At 44.4% G+C, this 19,429-nt stretch overlaps 1 protein-coding gene across 2 annotated transcripts in view; it reads left to right on the top strand.

The window, feature by feature from the left end:
• Positions 1-19,429, top strand: part of MARCHF3 (membrane associated ring-CH-type finger 3) — a 140,836-nt gene that overhangs the window by 99,213 nt on the left and 22,194 nt on the right. For both annotated transcript variants that reach the window (XM_037138219.2, XM_053665336.1), the window contains exons 2-3: positions 4,200-4,443; positions 7,316-7,520. In XM_037138219.2, the coding sequence (XP_036994114.1) occupies positions 4,256-4,443; positions 7,316-7,520 (393 nt within the window). In that variant the 5' untranslated portion in view covers positions 4,200-4,255. The remainder of the gene's footprint in view (positions 1-4,199; positions 4,444-7,315; positions 7,521-19,429) is intronic.

Here is a 19,429-nt window from a genome sequence, read left to right as displayed (position 1 = left end):
TCAAATCTGCAACCTAGGTTTGTGCCCTGACTGGGGATCAAACCCACAACACTTTGGTACTTGAGATGACACTCCCACCACCTGAGCCACCCGGCCAGGGCACCTTCCCTCTGTTTTTAATGCTTCCCTCCCATTTATTCTCACTGTGTGCTGGTGAATTAAGCCAGTGCCAAATTATGTTTTATTCTTATCCTGAGTAAGAAATTACACAAGGTATAAAGCCTGGCCAACAAAGGACCTATCCTATCAGTGCAGTTTGAGGTTTCAAGTTTATACAGACATCACTCCCTCCCGGCATGCTTTTGTCCTGAGAAATCCCAGAGAGCAGAATTCTTGGGACAGCAATTTTCTCACAAGAGCAGCAGTATTCATAAGAAAGTGGTCCAATGGTGCTTGAAATTTTTGCAGAAAGATCAGTGAGAGACCAGCACTAGGCTACAAACCCACAGCTCAGCTCTTTTTAGCATCCACGGCAATAGCCTGCTGTTTTCCCAGGTGGCTCTGAATGAGGCAGGAAAATGCAGTGGGCCATTTGTCACTGCCCTAGGTGCAATATTCATACCAATTGGTACATGCAGACTGCAAAGCCCACTCCTGCCCATGTCTGGGTCAAGGCCTCTGGGTTTCCTTTGGACTAAGATTGGGGAGAATGTGCTCCCCTCTGAGCTCCTCCTCCTCCTGAGTAGATGATTAGATTTATTCTTGTCTTCTGGGGTTGGAACCAACTCAGCCCTTCCCACCCCGGTCAGAGGTGCCCACGCTCTGTGTGATTCCTCCAGCTCCTTTTGCAACTCAAGACATGGCTTTTATAGAAGTGTGGGGACTCCTATGCCGGTCTTAGCATCCCAAGGTGATTCTGATGTGCGGCGATCAATGGATATGCAGGTGTGTTCTCCAGTGAGTGCTGGGCTAGAGTCTCATTTCAGTCAGGTCCTCGGTCAGGTTCAGGGTTCTGCAGACATGTGCAAGGGAAAGAGGCAGGGCAAAACAGAGGAGCCCTGTGTTCCTTTATGCCCAACTCAGTGCCTGGTACTTGTTGTGAATGGAGTAACCTGGTCGGATGGCTGATAACATCCCCTTTGACTCCGAGAAGAGACTTGAACTGAAATATATCATCCGGAAGTGAAATTACAGATATAAAATAAGATTAAAGGAAACTTTACTTCTAGGTTTTAAAGACATTTTATTGTAAATATAGGTTCTACATTTAGAACTACTTCCTTTGATATGGACTTACTCTACGCTATAAGTAAATGAACTTGAATCCATTATGCATCTTAGTGACAGTCCCTTCACTAATCAGGGTAGCCTAACTGCTGACACTCCTGGTCTCATTTTCTCACTCTGTGCATCCCTTCTCCACCTTCTTCCAATTCCACCAAATGTAGGGAGGGAGTGTTTGGCCCTCTGACTTGGAATTATGCAAAACCCAAAAATAGACTCTCAAAGTGCAACCAGACATAATGATTCCATGCAGCAAGAAGGTCACTGTGTCTGCTTTTCCTGCCAAGACACCCCTGGCTTTTAATCTATGGCTGCCTTGTGAAGCAAGAGAGCTGTGCCAGGAAGTTACACTCTGTGACTGTGAGGCATTATGAGAATGTAAAATCATGTCAATGGGGTTTTGTAAGGGTAAGCCAGGAGGGGGATTAGACACAGTTTTAGAAAGACTGTCTTTGAACATCCTTTTTTCTGTGGCCTGAGAGCTACCGTAACTAAGTTAAAAAAAAAAGCTATCTGGCCCCAGCTGCAAATCAACTTCACCCACCAATTCTGCCAAAAATTAAAAATACAGCCACCCCCAAAATTTACTGTGATTGTCCAAGTAGTGGGATTATGAGTTAGTTTTATTGTTTTGTTTGTGCTTTTCTGTAGTTTCCATGACACATGCCTCTTGCAATGTCAAAAAAAGGCAACAACTCCTACCCACAAAGCAAAACTGTAGTAGCTGATTATCTGACTGTGTTCCTGGAATGCTCAGTAGCCAGTGGCTGAGAAACCCAACAGAGTCGTGACAGTGGCATGGAAGGGGCAGCCCCGCCTCTGCCCCCATGTCAGGCCTCTCCCCACTGTGAGCTTCCAAAAGGCTTCTGGGAGAGGCCAGACCACAGACCCTGAGAGGACAGACACGTGGTAGCCAAGGAGCCCAGGAAAGGGAACATGCTGAGACAGACACCTCAGCCACAAGGACGGGATCCCATTCCCATTCGGTTGTCTCTGGTGGACAGGCCAGCTCGACATGTGCTTGTTGGAAGGGACAGTGTCAGCTCAGTTAAACTGCAAACACTGTATTCTCATCCCATGAATGTCCAGTTGATGCACATTGTTTTGGAAATTGGGAAGATCCTGTTTTCCAGACCTGTAGGAGTCAGGCAAAGATAATAAGTAGAGACAAATATCTGGGAGCAGCAAGCCTTTGAGGAATGCCAAAAATCCTCTTCAGGTTGGGGGAGAATTTAGTGGGTTGGCCAGAAATTTTGTTTAATTTTTTTCCCCCGTAAAATGAAAGGTATATGTTTCATTTTCACCAATATTTTGGATTTGGATATTTTGATTTGGATATTTTTAGTATGTCGGCTATCTCCCACGTGGAATGACATTGATTGCTCTCAATGTCTCAAATTTATCACTATCAACTTCCATGGGTCTACTCAACTATGGAGCATTGTCCACCGAGAAATCTCCAGCACTAAACTTCACAGACCACTTTTGACACGTTCAGTAGGTCACAGCACCTTTTCCATACACTGCACAAATCTTTTTTTGCATTTCAGTTGCATTTTTAATTTTCTTGAAATAATAAAGCCAAATATGCTGAAAAAGTTGCATATTTTCTTCCATCTTCAATATAAAAATGGCTGCACAAAAATTCACCAATTTTGTTGTTTTTTTTAAATGCACACTGATATGACAGCTGTCACAATACAATCTAACAAATTTATCTTGCATGAAGTTAAAGACAACTAAGCACTACTAGAACCATCTTACAGAAAAAAACAAATGAACTTTTTGACCAACCCAATACTTAGACTTGGAACCTTGACCATCAAGACTAGAACTGACCAGGAACTCAGTCTGTCAACCAGTCTTTCCTCTATCTAGGCCATGTCACACTCAGGAGCTTCAGGTGAGCAGACTGGGCAGAAATGACCTATATGGACCGTGAAACTGTCATATCACCTTCAGACGTAAATAATTCCTCCTGCAAGTTTCTATAAAGCCTCTATTTCTTCAACATCACACGCAGACTTAGATTGAATGTCGTGGGGTTCCTCACCCCTGTGGGCCTACTGCTTTGAATTTGAGGTCAAGCCCATACCACACAGATCAGAAACAAAATTCCTAGCAGTCTGCATGATAGACTTAAGGGTAGGGAGGTAAGACTATCATTAAGAATGGATTATTTTTAATAGGCAGCAGAAATCTCATTCTTCAGTTTCTTCTTTTCTTCTCTATGTCCATGGAATTTGGGCAGTATATAAACAGAACTCAATGCCAGTATATTTATTGTTATGTCCATTGGGGAAAATATAACAGGATCATCCAACTCATCATTTCATGAATAACTTTACTTCAGACTAAAATAGATTAAGGTTTTAAAGGAAGTTAATTTTCATGACATATGTAGATAATTGTATTATGAACACAGATAGGGCAAAAGTCAGAATGGTGGTATATTATTAATTGAATGATTCATGTTTGGCAAATATTGTCCTACAAGGTGCTGCTTGGTCAGATTTGTTTTTATTTTTTTATTACTTTTTTAATCTTAGTATCTCAGAATGAAGCTGCATGAAGAATAAATTGCTTACAAGAAAAAATAGTTTCGATCGGTAATAATGACTCTAGCAACTTTCAGAGAGTGTCAACAAAGACTTATTGCTTCTCTGGTGCAGAGTGGGAGAACCACTTATCTTCTCTTCAGATCTGGCCTTAGAGCCGTCATTCCCTCCCCGGTCCCAGAGCAGGGATCCTAAATGTTTGTGTACACTGACATGTTCGCTGTCTGGTTCATAGCCACGTCCACTGTTTCCTGTGGGTCCCGTGTGTGTGCACGTGCATATTAAATGATAGCGGTTGTGTCTAGGCTGCCCCTGTTATTTATATTAAATAATGACATGATGATGTGAGTAGCCTGTAATTCTCCATTTTCTATTAACCACCCTGACCAAGCAAACTGTTTTTCTGATCTCTCTTAGATGGAAATCCTATGTGAATGTGGAAGCCATTAGCAGAGTAATTGCTGTCTGTTACCATGACAACCAGCCGCTGCAGTCACCTGCCCGAAGTGCTGCCAGACTGCACCAGCTCGGCTGTGCCTGTGGTGAAGACTGTGGAGGATTGTGGCAGCCTAGTGAATGGGCAGCCACAGTATGTCATGCAAGTTTCAGCCAAGGACGGGCAGCTGCTGTCAACAGTAGTGCGGACTCTTGCCACCCAGAGGTAGTACCACAATTAAAATGAAAATAAATGAATGTGTAATTGATCCAAAGGGCTCTTCGTCAGATGGAAAGTGCTAAAAGGAATGTAGTTAGTGCTCAGATCTTTGCATCAGGTGAGAGGAGGTACTGGGGGGAGAAAAAAAACTTCACAAGTTCTGCTTCTGTAGCAATAGGGTATAAAACTAAAATTCATGTTGTCCAGTTTTCCACTTAAAGTCACACTTGCAGAGAGCCAGGCAGGGAAGGATCCCACAAGACACAGGGTCCCTTGCTTCACATTTATTTTGACATTGCCACAGTAACTACACTCACTGTCTCCAAGTAATCAAGGTAATCATTTGTTAGAATGAAGGAGGCACCTGATTTCACAGGGCTAAACCAAAGTGAATAGATCTGTGGGCAAAACTTTTGAAGTGATAGCCAATCAGCACTGCCTGATAGGAGCACTGGCCAGGGCCACTTCCTGGCCGAGTTCTTCTCTGGCACATCCCCACTTGGCAGCTTCTTACATTGCTCCCTCGTTTGCTCCTCATGGGCCCCCACCCACGATCCCTCATACACACCCTGCCCTATGAAGTGTACTACTGTTAAAACCCCCACAGCTTGTCTCCCCTGAGCAATGAACCAAAGCAAAGCTGAAGGCTTTTAACAGCCCAGAGGTGTCTTGTCCAGGCCAGCACTTCGTCCCTGGACATCTCTTCTTGTGCTGCTGCTGCCCAGTGGCAGATTGACAGCTACAGGCTGCCTGGCCAATAAGTAAGTACACCTTGGCTTCTCTAGCTTTCTTCCAAAATGAGTAAGTGGGACTTTGACTTGTGAACGTAATATGTATATCAGCACCGGACTTGCCTCCTGATATCAGCGCTAACACTTCTGACCCCAAAATTTGGGTCAGTCATCACACCTTGACCACTTACTCTGGTCTGAGCAATGGCCCACCCATCCAGTGCAGATGCAGGTTCACAGATCAGAACATGTGCCTGAAGCGGGACTGCTGGGGGCATCGCCAACAGTTTCTGTTGCCACAGCCCAGTCACGGTATCTGCTAGACATGGTTTCACACACCCATGTATGTTATACGCATTGTCCATGTACTTCTAATTTGGGCTGCTGGCGCAAAGGGGAGAAGTGTGGGGGCCAGGGACAAATCAACATATATCTCCCCGCCTTCTCCAAAGCTTCTAACAGTTGCTTACGACTCAGAGTACCATGAGGCAGTGAGCACCATGGCTCATCTGTGGACCGAGACAGGTAACTGATGTGCATCTGTCACCCTCACAGCCATCAACCACGTTGGCTGATCAGGAAGAACGGGCCACAGAGCTAAAGTGACTTTGACTTGCGAGCCGAGCCACTGTGCTCATGCGCGTGTGACATTTTTACGTGTTCTCCTACCACATAGTAATGTAACCTGGAAGGTTTTTACATTTTACATGCAAGTGTTTCAGTGTGAATGAAGGAGGCCAGGAATAATGCGAGAAAAATGTCAACTCTGTAAGCTTTCTTTTCCTGCCCCTGAGCATGGATGGGTCTTTGGGCAAGTGAGAAGGAGGTCCTTTTCTCTTTGAATCCCCTTTTAGTCTTCACTCATTCTCAGAATCGTCTCCAGAGAGGTGATGGGAAACAGCCGTGTTTCCATCTGGACCAAAGATGACATCAGAGAGGGGTGGGTGTGAGCGTGGGTCACTGCCATCTTTGGGGGACTGGGAGGGGCAGGGAAGAGGGAGTAAAGAGGTTGGTCCTTGGGTTGGCACATACAGTGATGACTATTTTAAAATCTAATGCCCAATAAAGAAGAGCTTGAGCAATATAAGAACACACGGAGCCGAAAGGGCTAGTCCTCTCACAGAACACGGTATCTACTAAGAAGCGAGGTCATCTTCGTTTGACCCTTCCATTGGCCACTGATTTGTGGCCATGCTATTTGATTCTCCCTGACCTGAATTTTTCTATGTGTGAAAATAGTCAGCATTAACTTGGCATTTACTACGTGATTGTAGTCGAAGCTTCTAATCTGGACTATCTTTTCCCATTCTCATGACCACCATATGAGGAAGGCACCATTCTTTGTACCCATTTTAGAAACGAGGAAACCCAAGTACAGAGAGATGATATTACTTGTCCAAAGATAGCCAGCTGGTAAGCAGCAGAGCTGGCATTCAAGCCCAGGCAGGTAGACTCCAGAGCGTGCAGCACGAACCACTCTACCAGGTGCCTTCGTGAAACATGCAGAGCTATAGATGGAGGCCTCCTCGGTAAAACCTACTCATCACTCGTTTTCAGCGGAGTGTCCTGAGCATCCCAGAGAGCATCCTAGGAAAGTTCAAAGGACCGACCTGCTACTCAGCTCTGTGCTGTGACTCGGACACCACTTCTGCTTGGTGGTTTCAGGGTTGGCGGCCAGTTCACTTCCCTCTTTTCATCTCCCACCCTATTCAAAGGAGAAATGAAAGGAACCTCTGGGGATTGAAAAGTGGCCAGGTTCAAAAAACACAATTTGCCTAGAAATTACAATTGGTGTCATTTCAAAACAATTTCTGTTCTTAATGGCAAGAAGTGGTTTTTATTTTTTTTACTTGGTGGTTTGCCTGAATTATGTCTGTACCCAAGACAAAAATAACATGCTGCTTGTTTTCACTCACTTTTGGCCCTAGGCCACTCCCTGTGTCTTTGTACTGGCAAAAGTGGATGTGCAAGGACTGTGGCACTGGCTCCCACTGCCAAGTACAAGTGTAGATCTAGGATTTTAAAGCAGGCATCTTTTCTGAGCAGCTGCCACTGGGGATGGTCTGAAGGACACAGAGCCACAGGACCATCCCCATGGCAGTGGTTTCTAGCCCAGTGACCAATGGGTGCCCCTCCTTCTCTTGCAGCCCCTTCAATGACCGGCCAATGTGCAGGATCTGCCATGAGGGCAGCAGCCAAGAGGACTTGCTCTCTCCGTGTGAATGTACAGGGACCCTGGGGACAATTCATCGGAGCTGCCTGGAGCACTGGCTGTCATCCTCAAACACCAGCTACTGTGAACTCTGCCACTTCAGGTTTGCAGTCGAGCGCAAACCCAGGCCTTTAGTGGAGGTCAGTAATTGGGGCACGTCCTGAAAACTTAGCTCTAATGAGCAAATGATGTCTGCTTTTATGACCGGATCACAAACCCAGTGCAGCTTCACTGAAGCACAGTAATACCTCTATGTGAGAGTGTGGGTGTGAGTGTGTGTGGGTGTAACAGAGACAGAGAGCTCACTAGCTTATGCAGGTGCAAGAGTAGAAAGTTGACCTCCACGAGGTAGAGACATGAGAAGAAATTAGTGTGACGAGAAGAGGAAGTTCAGAGACTTGATCTCCATTTTTCTGTCCTCGTGACATGGAGCAAGTAGATCACTTCTCTCTTTGCACTCCATCTGCCCACCTTGAAGCAGAAGATCAGGGGGCATATTCTAAAAGGTCTTATGAAAAAATTATGGCCGCACAGTGGTTTGAATAGTACTGTGGCCTGAGTGAAGTTATTTCCCCTCTTGGAAGCATTATTAGGGTTAAATGAGTTAATGTTTTTATAAAGAATACTTTATAATGTTTAATACCTTATAAAGAACATTTTATAATGTTTTTGTAAAGCACTTAGAATACTGGGTACATATGCAAGTGCTTGAGAATGAAAAGAAGATCCTCCTAGGAAGTTGTGCACAGGGTTTTTTTTTTTAACAAATAACCTAGTATTAGAGTCTCTTTTCTTATAATGTGGTGTTGTCAACCAGTCATTAAGATGGCAGGACATTCTTTCTCTTTTATGTTTTAGGAGCCACATTATTCGTCTTTAGACCAAAGGTCTGGTCTTGAATTAGCTGGGGGAATTGAAAGATGTCATTGGACTATTTTTTGCCCCCTCCACTACCCTCAGTTTTTACTCCTCAATTTAAAATGTTATCTTGGCAACAATAAATATTATTATACTTCATGAAAGCGACCCAAGACATTGTGCCTATAATCCAGACCTGCTGGTAACTTCCTCCTCGTTTCAACAGCTGACCCAGTGAAACTTTGGCATGAAACTGAAGCTGGAAATCATGAAGCCCTGCTGGGAGACTATTTAAAACCGCGTGTTAGCGCCTCGGCACTTAAGGCTCTGGAGAACTCTGTGTATATATATTCTCTTGGGTTTGACCTTGAAATTTTAATCAGGACCTGTAACTGAGGCCTGTTTTAGCTGTGACTTGCTTGCCAAATGGCAGAAATTTATTTGACTTCCCCAGTAAACTCTATGCTTTTTTTTTAAGACTCTGAATCAAGTGACCTCTTAATTTAGCCATCTTGCTGCTTGACAGCCACTTTCAGAGAATCATATTTATAGAGTGCCCATCAGGGATTTGGCCCCCGGCCACATTCACTGGGATTTCCATGTTGGAACTTCTTGCAGAGGGGGAAATATAATTAAATAACAAACAAAGGAGATGAAGGTTTCTCAAGCCCAATGGCAACAGTTCAAAAGAAGTCTATTTCTCCTTTCTAGAAACTTTCTGGAACTTCCCCAAGTTGATATGGCAGCTTCTCTGAGTGAGAAAATCCTGCTTTCAATGGGCTGTGTCCAGCAGTCTTCTTTACTAGTATCTCCCCAGTAAAAGAGATGCTGACTTCTGCTCGGTAAAAATCCTAGTGTATGTGTGGGTAGCACGTAACAAAGGAGTGTGTGTGCATGTGTGTCCACGCATGTGCACACACCTTAGTTTTTCTCGGATTACACTCCTGCCGTATCACCCTGTGCACCCATTGCCTCTCAGAGAGGGAAACGTACCCCCATGCGGATGCTTCTTCAGAGTTGCCCTTGTCAGGCCACAGATGGACTCCAAGGTCTTAGGTGACTGTCGTTAAACGAGGAAACAGGGCAAATGACCCTGAGAGTGTGTGAGGTGCGCTGCAAGATTTAGGACTTCGCCTGCAAAAGCTTCACCCACATGGTCACCGGTGGTGAAATTTTCATTGCACAAATGGAATGTGACATTCTTCAGAGTTAATGATGATTGAACAAGTTGAAAGTGAAAGGCAAACCTTCCCAAGCCGGGGGAGGCTGGTCGTTTGATCATCCCATGGCGAAATGAACTTGCTGTTTGACCACAAGCAATAAAAAGAGGTTGTCTTTGGTTTCTCAGCTAGAGGCCAAATGAGAACCAGGTGCAGGGAGATTTTTAAACAGATGACATTACTAATTGACTCTTCTCCTTACCCAGGGAGGGTTTCTTTATAGTGAGCACTGCTTCTCAATACATTTACCTCCAAATACACATGAATCTTTTTAGTAAATCATCAAAACCTGCCAATTTGGGTAAAACATTATAAATGTTATTACGTTGGTTCTCATGTTCACTCTTTTAATTGCTTTAATCATTATTTACCAGTTGGATCTGCCTTCTCATTAAAACAAGAAAATTCCATAACATTTAATTTTAAAATCAATATGGTACTACCAGCCCCCATTGCTAGAGGAAGCAGTTGAAAAAGTCATTTATAAATGTTATTTGTCAGCACCCAAACATTAGCATTGGTCAGAATTGCTTTAACACCTTAGGCTTCTACTCTTCAGTGAACTCAGTCCTTCATTCAACATAACCCTTTACGTTCCTAAACAACACTGTTCCAAAGACACTTCCCATTCACTTCCTTTCCCTCACTCTCTACAGCCATCAGATGTTCATTTTTAATAGGTCAGGAACCCAGAGCTAGAGCCCACGGGCTTTTACATAAAGTCTTTCTATCCCCTCCCCACAAAAGGGTGAGTTTCTATTCATAATGGCCAATCAGTGGACTGGGTTTTATTAGCACCTCCAAACTGAGCATTGCCTCCCCACTTTGCCACTGACCACCTGGGTAAGGTAGGTCACCCAGTATGAAAGAAGTTGAGCTAGGAGTTCATCCTGATATTTTTGGTCTCTATGAGGCTTCATAGGCTAAAGGTCCAAGTCTAAAAAGTTTTTGTGCAAAAAAAAAATGCATTCTTAAAATGATACGTTGCATGAACATAGTTTACACCTCAATAAGTTGTGCGTGTGTGTGTGTATGTGTGTGTGTCTACTTGCCTGCCTCCCTACATGGCCAGATTACATCTTTTAGTCTCTTTTGGTAAGTCCATTGCCAATTTTATACCCTAAATATTTTCTTGTTGCTAAGTAAGCCAGTATCACAAGAGCTAATTTCAACCTAAGAGCTCCATCATGATCATCTGGTTTATTCAGCCGTGGGTAAATTTTCTCTACAGTCCAGCTAACTGAAGTCTCACAAGGCCTGTGTCCAGTCAGGTAAAGCTGGGAAGAAAAAACATTCAGACTGTGCACAGCACGGAGGAAGAGCAGATATAGCACACATGTGTTTCCCACCTACACAGCTTGCACTTCTCTCATGAAAGGCTACTTATTTTTTGTTGATGAAATGGCAGTTTGTGAGATGAATTAGCCCCAAGCATAATGACCTGGTAGAACGCAGTCCACAGACATCCACTAACCATAAAAGGATTCCCTGAATGACCAGCCTGAGTGGTTTTATGGCCTCCTTCCTGCTTATTTTTAGTTTTCTTCATTTCTCTTTAGGTTGAACTTTGATACCATCCTTTTATAAGGGCAAAATAGAGCAAACCAATAAAAGTACTATGACTTGTTTCCCCCAGCTGTGCACCTTGCCTCCAGCCTGTGGCCAGGATTGCACATCTGACTGAGCTGTTTCCCAGAAAGTGCATCTCACTATGTGCATATTGCGCATATGCTTGCGACATCAGTTTCTGATGATGAGAGTATCTGCCACTGGCTTTCCTAAGACATGTATCAGTAACACCCAGCCTTGCCCAGGAAGCTCATGAAGTAATAGATCAGCTCCACAGTGTCCTGGTGGAAATGGAACAGCCAGCAAATGGGGAAAATCTGCAGGAAAGGCTCCCCAGGATCTGCTCCTCCTCCAATCAGGGAGACATGGTGATTTTTCACGGAGTGATTAGGTTTTCATATTTCTATTTCATTTACACACACCCAGCTAACTGATAAGAACCGATGAATGACATGAAAGCTATTCCTTCTGCATCCGAGGTTTAGCTGAATGGAAAGTGTTTGCACACGTGTCAGTTACTTGGAATAATGGGACATAAAGCTACGGAGATGAGGACTAGGGATTTTTTCAAACTTTTAATTTATTATGTTTTTTCCTAAGTCACTGGAGAAAGTAGGTCCTAACGTGTGCCCTGCATTCAGTATAATCTCCAGCAGCGCAGCAGGGAGCCTGCCCCTGCCCCACAAAGTAGGGAAACCACTTTGTGCCCTGGACTTGCCATTTAACAGATCTGAGACTTCATGTCCAGCCTCCTAACATGTATGTATCAGGCTTAGGTGGAGACCTCGCCCAACTCTTATTGTAGTGGGTTTGGTTTGGTTTTAATATGTATTCATTTAAGTAAAAATGTGAGCTTTTGGTTTCAGAGTATTCATTTTTATCGGCAAGTCTTTGTACCATTGGGGTGCTAGGGGATGACACCATTGGGGATATAAGCTGATTTGAGGAGCTTCCCAGGTGGGAGGACCCCCCATTATTCCATTCCTCCAAGGAAAGCAGGCAAGCTCTCCTCTTTACTCCAACTCTTGAGTGCAGCCTGGGCAGTAAGGTGGCTAAACTGTAATCACTGCATGTGGTAGGCGATCAAGAAGCACCTGTTCATTGAATAAATGGATGGAGAACCTCCCCCAGTTGCAGGCCATATACCTTATTCTTGGCCTATAGTTGCAAGTCAAAAAACTGACCCCTGTCCCTTAAAGTTTAAGAAAGACTTGGTTGGACAAGGGCTTTTATATAATACAAACCAACCACACTTCTTTGAACAACACAGCTAACATGGTGATTCAGGCCAATCCTGTCTCCCACCTAGTCGTCAGTCTTCAGTTCAGTGTGTAGGAGCAGCAGGTGGCAGGAGCCCTGTATGCACTGTAACCAGCCAGGAGAGTATGTGCACTGCAGGGCGTGGCAGGGAAAAGCTGGCCTGAGTTAGAGAAGTGGGGCTGGGGGTGGGGCTAATCAGGGCACATCAGGAAGATCCAGGCCCAGATAGTATTTGTCAAGCTTTTAGGAATCCGAGCACTGTGCAAGCAAACACTTCATGAAAGTCTTGGGGAGAGAAGAACCTACTACCCATTTGGGAGATGAAGAAACTAGTTTATGGTGGTGATATTAGGTCCTTCGGGGAGAGAGAATAAGAGGATCTACTGGCCCTGCACCCAGGCCTCTCTCTCTCTCCACTCTGTGTTGTGTTTGGAGGGACAAAGTAGAAGTGAAGGCCACACCCCAGCATTGGGAGATGGAATGTGGGTGGGTCTTAGCTGAGTCCACTAGGAGTTCCCACTTTCCACTCCCCCGTCCACCAGAGGCTGCCACCACCTGACTCAAGGGTGGATGGACACAGGTTCTTCCTGCTTTGCCACCTGGCTTATTAGGCCCTGCCTTTCCATGTCCAACTAACTGAGGCCACTCTGGCACCCAATTTAGGTGGGGCCAAGGCTGACTCACAAAGCAGAGCAAGGAGCTGTAGCACGAAGGACAAAGGAAATGTCAGGTGCCAGAAGGGGAGGGAGCGTGTGAGGGACTTGTGTCTGTTTCATGGGCAACAGAACAAAGGTCCTCCCAATGAGTGAATTCTTTGCCAGTGACCTTCCCATGCAGGGCTTCACAACACGACAGGCCTGCTGGTCTCGAACTGTTGTACAAACAGCGCTGGGCTGGCGGCAGGGAGCCTCAGGTTCCTGGCCTGGGCCCCCCGTGACCTGCAGTGAGAACTGGAACAAGTCACTTATTTATATACCAACTTCCTCACTGGTAAAATAAAGCAGACCTCACAAACTGGTGTCTCATGCACACAGATGTGCTTTAAGAATTTGAATACCGTTAAGTGGGACATGAATTCTCCAGTTTCCCCCGGCCTTGCCTTTTGCTTACATCCACCTAGCCCTCTTGTATAAAGTGTCTACTACTTACAGTTGAGATTCCAGAATTGGGTGATTTCTCTAATACTATGTGCATTGCCTTCTATCAACATATCTTTCCTCTTGGGGTAGTAAAGACTGAAGCTAATGATCTCCTTCCTATTGTCCCCACGTTATAAGTGAGCTGAAATGACTGGTGCACAATCACAAGGTAAAGGAGCCACTAAGAGACACGTGGTAAGAATAACAAGAGTTCAGGTATCTTGCACTTGCAGTATGCCTTAGCGTTGGCCAAGTACTTCTTTGATCTCTGGTAAGGTTGCTGAGCAGGCAGGCCACCAACATCCAAGTGGACTGTGTCACCATCCTCTGTGCCAGCTGTTGAGAGGACAGGCCTGATGACCGAAGTCCAGCAATCCTTGATCCTACCGTTGTTCAGGCTTGAATGTTTCTCTTGATTTTGGTAGCTAATTTGGCCGTTGCTTCGTTACTTAAAGCTTAGTTACAACGAAGCTGTTCTAAGGTATCTATTAAATTCACAGCTTGCTTCATTAAAAATCACTTCATTAAAAAGGCAAGCCAACTGAAGCGTTCACGGGGCCGTGCCAGATGGAAGTGAGCTGACTGCTGGGTTCCTGTGTTTTTAGCCCGTCCACTGATGGTGAAGGATTACTTCGGAGGGAAAATCCAGTTCCATGCATAGGAAGAATCGCATGACCAGATTCTATCATTTCATCGATACTTGCGGTGAACTTAAAATACAAATTAGAATCCATGTTCTCAAGAGGAACTTTTTAAATTCTAGTAGCTGCCCTTACCTCTCCATATCTGAGGAACAGAGACACATCGGTGCAAAACAGCAAGAATTGTTTCACATGGCTTTTTAAAAATTATTCTGTTTTTAAAAAATCACAAAGGAGGATAAAGAACAATATAGCAAATAGGTGTGTATCCACCACCTAGAATTAACAAATACTAGCATTTTGTGAGCAACAGAACCATTCAAAGGACCAGCATCTTGAGGGTGCAGAGAGAAAAATGCCTGTAGTCTTTACTAATTTATCCTCAGGTGACCTCAAATATAGGAGAAAATTCAGCCAGGTGTTTCTTAAGCACATCTGGACCAAGAATAAGAGGAAGTAAACAAAATGAGACAGATAATCCTGAAAGATTGTGGACCCTATGGGCTAATTCCAAATATAAGAACAAAGCACAGCTCGTGCTGGCCATCAAGGGTCCCACTGCTTTGAAAGGCAGACAGTTAGAAGTGATGATATGGGAGCTCGGGTTTGGGGGTGCAGGTGAGGGTGGCCCTGGGCAGCTGGCCGGAGAGGTTTGTAACGGGGCGTCTGATGGAGGAGCAGTGAAATGTCACTGAATGACTACAGTTTCTGAGCAGCTTTCTCCTAAGTCTTGCTGAAATAACGAAGCACAGTTAGCTCCCAGGAATGGCCCTGTGTAGGTATAAGGCACCGTCATGAGCTACAGGGAGACATTAATTGCAGACACCCTGGTGCAGATTTCAGATGCAGAGTTATAGTATGCACAAAACTCCTGCCGAGGGCTTCTGCCAGCCCTCCTCTTGCCTCTTCAGTTTTGTGTCAACAACTGACACTTAACTCCGAAGAAAGAATACACACCTTTAAACAAATAATGGTGTGAAATATTGTGAAAAGTACATGATCATGGTTAAATGCTGCCTAATGAGTAATTGTTTTAGAATGAGCAAAGTGGAGCAGTAGCTTCAGTCATGCGGTGGGAGATCCATCGGGGTCATGTGTTCACTGAGTAACACCTTGCTGTGCCCTTTTGTGCTAAGAGCTTCATTTTTTAGAAAAGTTACAGATCTAGACATGACAATTCAACCCAGTGCTATTAATTTCACTTTGGGGCCATCCGTTTTTATCCTGAAGATGCTCACACCTCAAAGTTTTTTCTTATTTACCATTTCCTAGGCAGAGGGAAAATATTACCGTATGTGCTATACACCCACTAGAACCCTCTTATTTCAGTGTCTTGGGTATCTCTATAACAGATAGGATTCCATTTGGTAGATGAGGAAGCTGAGACTCCGAGATGTTAAGTCACTCTTGAAAGGTCTTAAGTATTTCCAGCCACAGGTCTAGTAAGGGGAGAAAACAGAAGAATCCAGGTCTCCGGCTCCGTAGTCCACGTTCTTTCTCCTATACCTGGCTTCTTCCTTCCTGGCTCAAAAGTACTTTCTTTCACTTGCTCATTGACACACGTGTGCAAGCACACGCAGAACTGATTACTCCCTTACCAATAACCAGGCTTTTTAAGGGATCAGCTATAGTTCAGAAAATGAAAACAATGTGGATTAAAGCCCTGATTTCCTTTTTTTAAATCTTTACCCAAGGATGTTTATTGATTTGAGAGAGAGAAAAGCATCGATGCAAGAGAGATACATCGATCGGTTGCCTCCGGTATGCGCTCTAAGCCGGGATCAAACCCATAACCTTTTTGGTGTAAGGGACGATGCTCCAACCAGCTGAGCCACCCGACCAGGGCCTGGTTTCCTCTGGATGCTGAATTCCTCTATTAAATCCAGAACCATTAGCAGGGAGGGAGGGGTGAATAGGTGGCGCACAGAGAGGATTTGTAGGGCAGCGAACCTATTCAGACAATACTGTAATGGTCTTTATACATTTGCCCAGCCCCAAGAATGTACAACACCAAGAGTGAACTCCAGTGTAAACTGTGGACTTTGGGGAACCTGCACTGACAAATGCGTCAAGGCAGGCCCATCCATTAGAAGCAAATGTGCTGCTGTGGTGAAGGATGCTGATCGTGGAGGAGGCTATGCTTGTAGGGAAGCAGAAGATACATGGGAGCAATGTACTTTCCACTGACTTTTGCTATGAACTGAAAACTGCTCTAAAAAACAGTCTGTTTAAAAAGCACAAAACCCTGAGCTGCGCCAGATTGCGTGGCGGGAGAGTGGAATGGCACTACTCGGTGCCTCTTCATTCTCTAGTCTCGCTGGGAAACAAAGTTCCTCGGGATAGCAACCCGCGAGAAGCCGGAAAAGTCATTCCCAGTTTACCCGCCCTTCCGTTTTCTTCTTTCCACCCACCTCCTCTTCCTCTGCATTTTGGTCTCTGTTTTACTGAGTTATTATGCCACCAATGCCTTCTGAGATTACTCCTAAGGGAGAGATGTTATTAGAAAGCCTTATGAACTCAATAGTTTAAGAGCCTTCTCCCTCCTTTCACGAATGGCTGTGACGGTTAATCACTCATAATATGGTTACACACTCTTGTTAGGTAAATTTCTTTCAAGACTGTCATGTAGGTAATTCAGAATGGTGAAACTGGTTTTACAACTCACGAAGGAAAACACTGGTTTTTCCCTCGATTTATTTGTGTGATTGCCTCGATTCGGTGCTGCACTTTCGTGACAGGTGCAGCGAACTTGGGAAAAGAGCAGAAAGGCCCCTGCCGGGTGTCGCAGCGTGGCTTTCCTCCTCTGTGCTCGCTGAGCGGGCGTTTCTGGGGTTGTCCCCTCGCTGCCTGCCTTCATTCTTGAAGAGCTGGGGACCCTGTGAGGTTGTCTGGAGTAGTAAAACTTTTTCGCAATCCATTATTACAGAGTTAGAGGGGTAGATTTACACTGTGATGGATATGTGAGAGGAAAGTTACGTTTGCACATACACAAGATGAAAGAGGAGAAACTGCTTCGAGGCTCGTAGTTTAGAATACTGAAGACCAGATGGCATTCTTAGGTATGCCGCTTAGGAAAATGTGTAGCCGCGTTTGTGAAGATTAAGGTCCAATGAAAAGAAGAAAATGAAACCTTTCCTACACATTGCTTTACCACTACCTCACCTCCGGCGATGCTATTAGAAACAGAAAGTTGGAATAAGTCGTGAGGTTCGGAATCTGTTAAGGCTCTGAGGGGAACGGCCAGTGTGGTGCAGGGGGAATGCTGGCGAGCAGGAGCAGCGGGAGTGTGGAACACCATCTACAGGCGCTGGAGGACGTGTAGCTGGGAAGCAGCAGTAAAAGAAAAAGTGAGCGACGAAAGGAAACTCGTCACCATCTTAGAAAATGAGATGGCCCCTCCTACTCGCACTCAGGCTGGAAGATGATGGGAGAAAAGGCATGAGAGACGGAAGTGATAAAATGGCTCTAATATTTCTCTAAGTGCCAGCTCACCTGCTAAAAATCTATGACTTGAATGTTGAAACCCCAATATCATTCATTCATCAAAATATACAGGTTTTCAGCTGTTTATAAGACGTACCTGATAGATATACTTGTCATGTATCTGAAAAGTAACCCTACTAGGGGAAGGTATGACAAGGGAAAAGAAGATATCTAAAAACCAGAATTCATGCAAGATGGAGGGATTTTTGAAAGAAAATCTACAGGAGACTTCAACTTATTTTTACCAAGAGGGTTTTCCAAGCTCAGATTTTTTAAACAGCTTTATCGAGATCATTTATATACCACACAGTTCACCTATTTGAAGTGTATAATTAAGTGACATTTAGCATATTCACGGTGCTGTGTGATTGCCACCACGGTCGAGGTTAGAACATTTTCACTAGCCTAAAATGAACCCTCACACACCCCAGCCCTCACCCTGCAACCCTCCCCGCCCCCACTCCGCCCCTTGCCTCATCCCCAGGCAACCACCAGTCTATTTCATGTCTCTCTGGATTTGCCTATTCTGAACATTTCCCATCAATGGAATCCTAGAGTATGTGGGCTTTTGTGACCCGCTTCATTCACTTACCGTAACGTCTGCAACATCTAGTCTCACCTTTCATAGAAAATGTATCTTAACCTTCCTTCCTATAATTAGATTTATTTTTGTTTTGATTCCTTCTCAACATCCTATTTCCCCTAATGTGCTGTGACTGCTAGTCATGGTTTACCGAGTCCTCCTGCTCTGTCACTGTTCTAGGCACTTCACTTTTCTGCTCTTGGCACATAGAACCACCTCCATTCTAGAAATGAGGAAACTGGCACGGAGATGCTCGTGGTCTTTCCCTTCTTAAAGTTTCTCCCTTTCCCTGCTGCAGCTTATATAATGAAACCCTGTTCTTTACTCTTTTGTTGTATGGAAATCATCTGTATTGCTTTTGTATATTGTCTGAATTTTTGCCATCTTTGCCCAATGAGAGTCCTTTTCTTCCTTTAATCCAATTAATAAATTAAATTAAGGTTGCTTTCTTGATTCTGCTGCCCTACAAGTATGCAATTTTTTAATAAAACATTTTGTGCCCTAGGTTAATTTTTCTCTTTAACCAGAGTCTGTGGAGAAATGATGGATTCTCAAAAGGCAGTCAAATCCTATTGCTCATATTTTGTAAAAAAATATCACATAAGGTTTCTTTTATTTAAAGGAGCATTCACAAAATACCATATCCATGGGTCTACTTTCTGTCATATAGTTGAATGTGTTAAGTGTTTGGAATTCGATTCTTACATTTAAAAGTCAACTGGATGGTCAGAAGTTTAGATGAGTTTGTTTTGTTCTTAGTCTTTTCCATATTGAAGATATAAGTAGGTCGTCTGAAAGCATCAGGTTTGATTACAACCACATAATGCATGTCTTTCTTAAGTTAAGTACTGGTGTTACACAAATGGTTCTTATTCCAGAAGCAAAGATGAGAGGTGGAAGGAAAGAAGGGAGAGTTCTGTAAATTGCTGAGCCCTCGTAACAGGGACAGAGTAGGAGGAGCCAAGCTAGTGACCAACTCCTGCCTCAGCGCGCTGCGCTGCGTGGGCCAGGACACCCCCGGCCCTCCAGTCATGCTGGTGGGGGTCTCTTTTCTCTAATGCTCCAGCTGCTGGCTGCCCCTAAATTGTCCCAATGAAACAGGTGGGACCCAGGTGCTAAGGAATTTAAGTTGTCCACACGTGGGTGCGGAAGCTCCAAAGCTGTTGCCTAGCCCCCAGCCCTGTGGACATGCTGCACACGGTGTGCGAACAATAAACTTTGTCCCAAAGATGAGATCTTACTGCCCATATTCTTAAATTCATCAAGCCTCAGAAAGTTGGACTGGACCAAGGAGTA

This window comes from Artibeus jamaicensis, unplaced genomic scaffold, assembly GCF_021234435.1.
Source record: "Artibeus jamaicensis isolate MK-2021 breed Jamaican fruit bat unplaced genomic scaffold, CSHL_Jam_final contig_402, whole genome shotgun sequence".
NCBI classification, from domain to species: Eukaryota; Metazoa; Chordata; class Mammalia; order Chiroptera; family Phyllostomidae; genus Artibeus; species Artibeus jamaicensis.
This window is presented reverse-complemented; position numbering and strand designations above follow the sequence as displayed.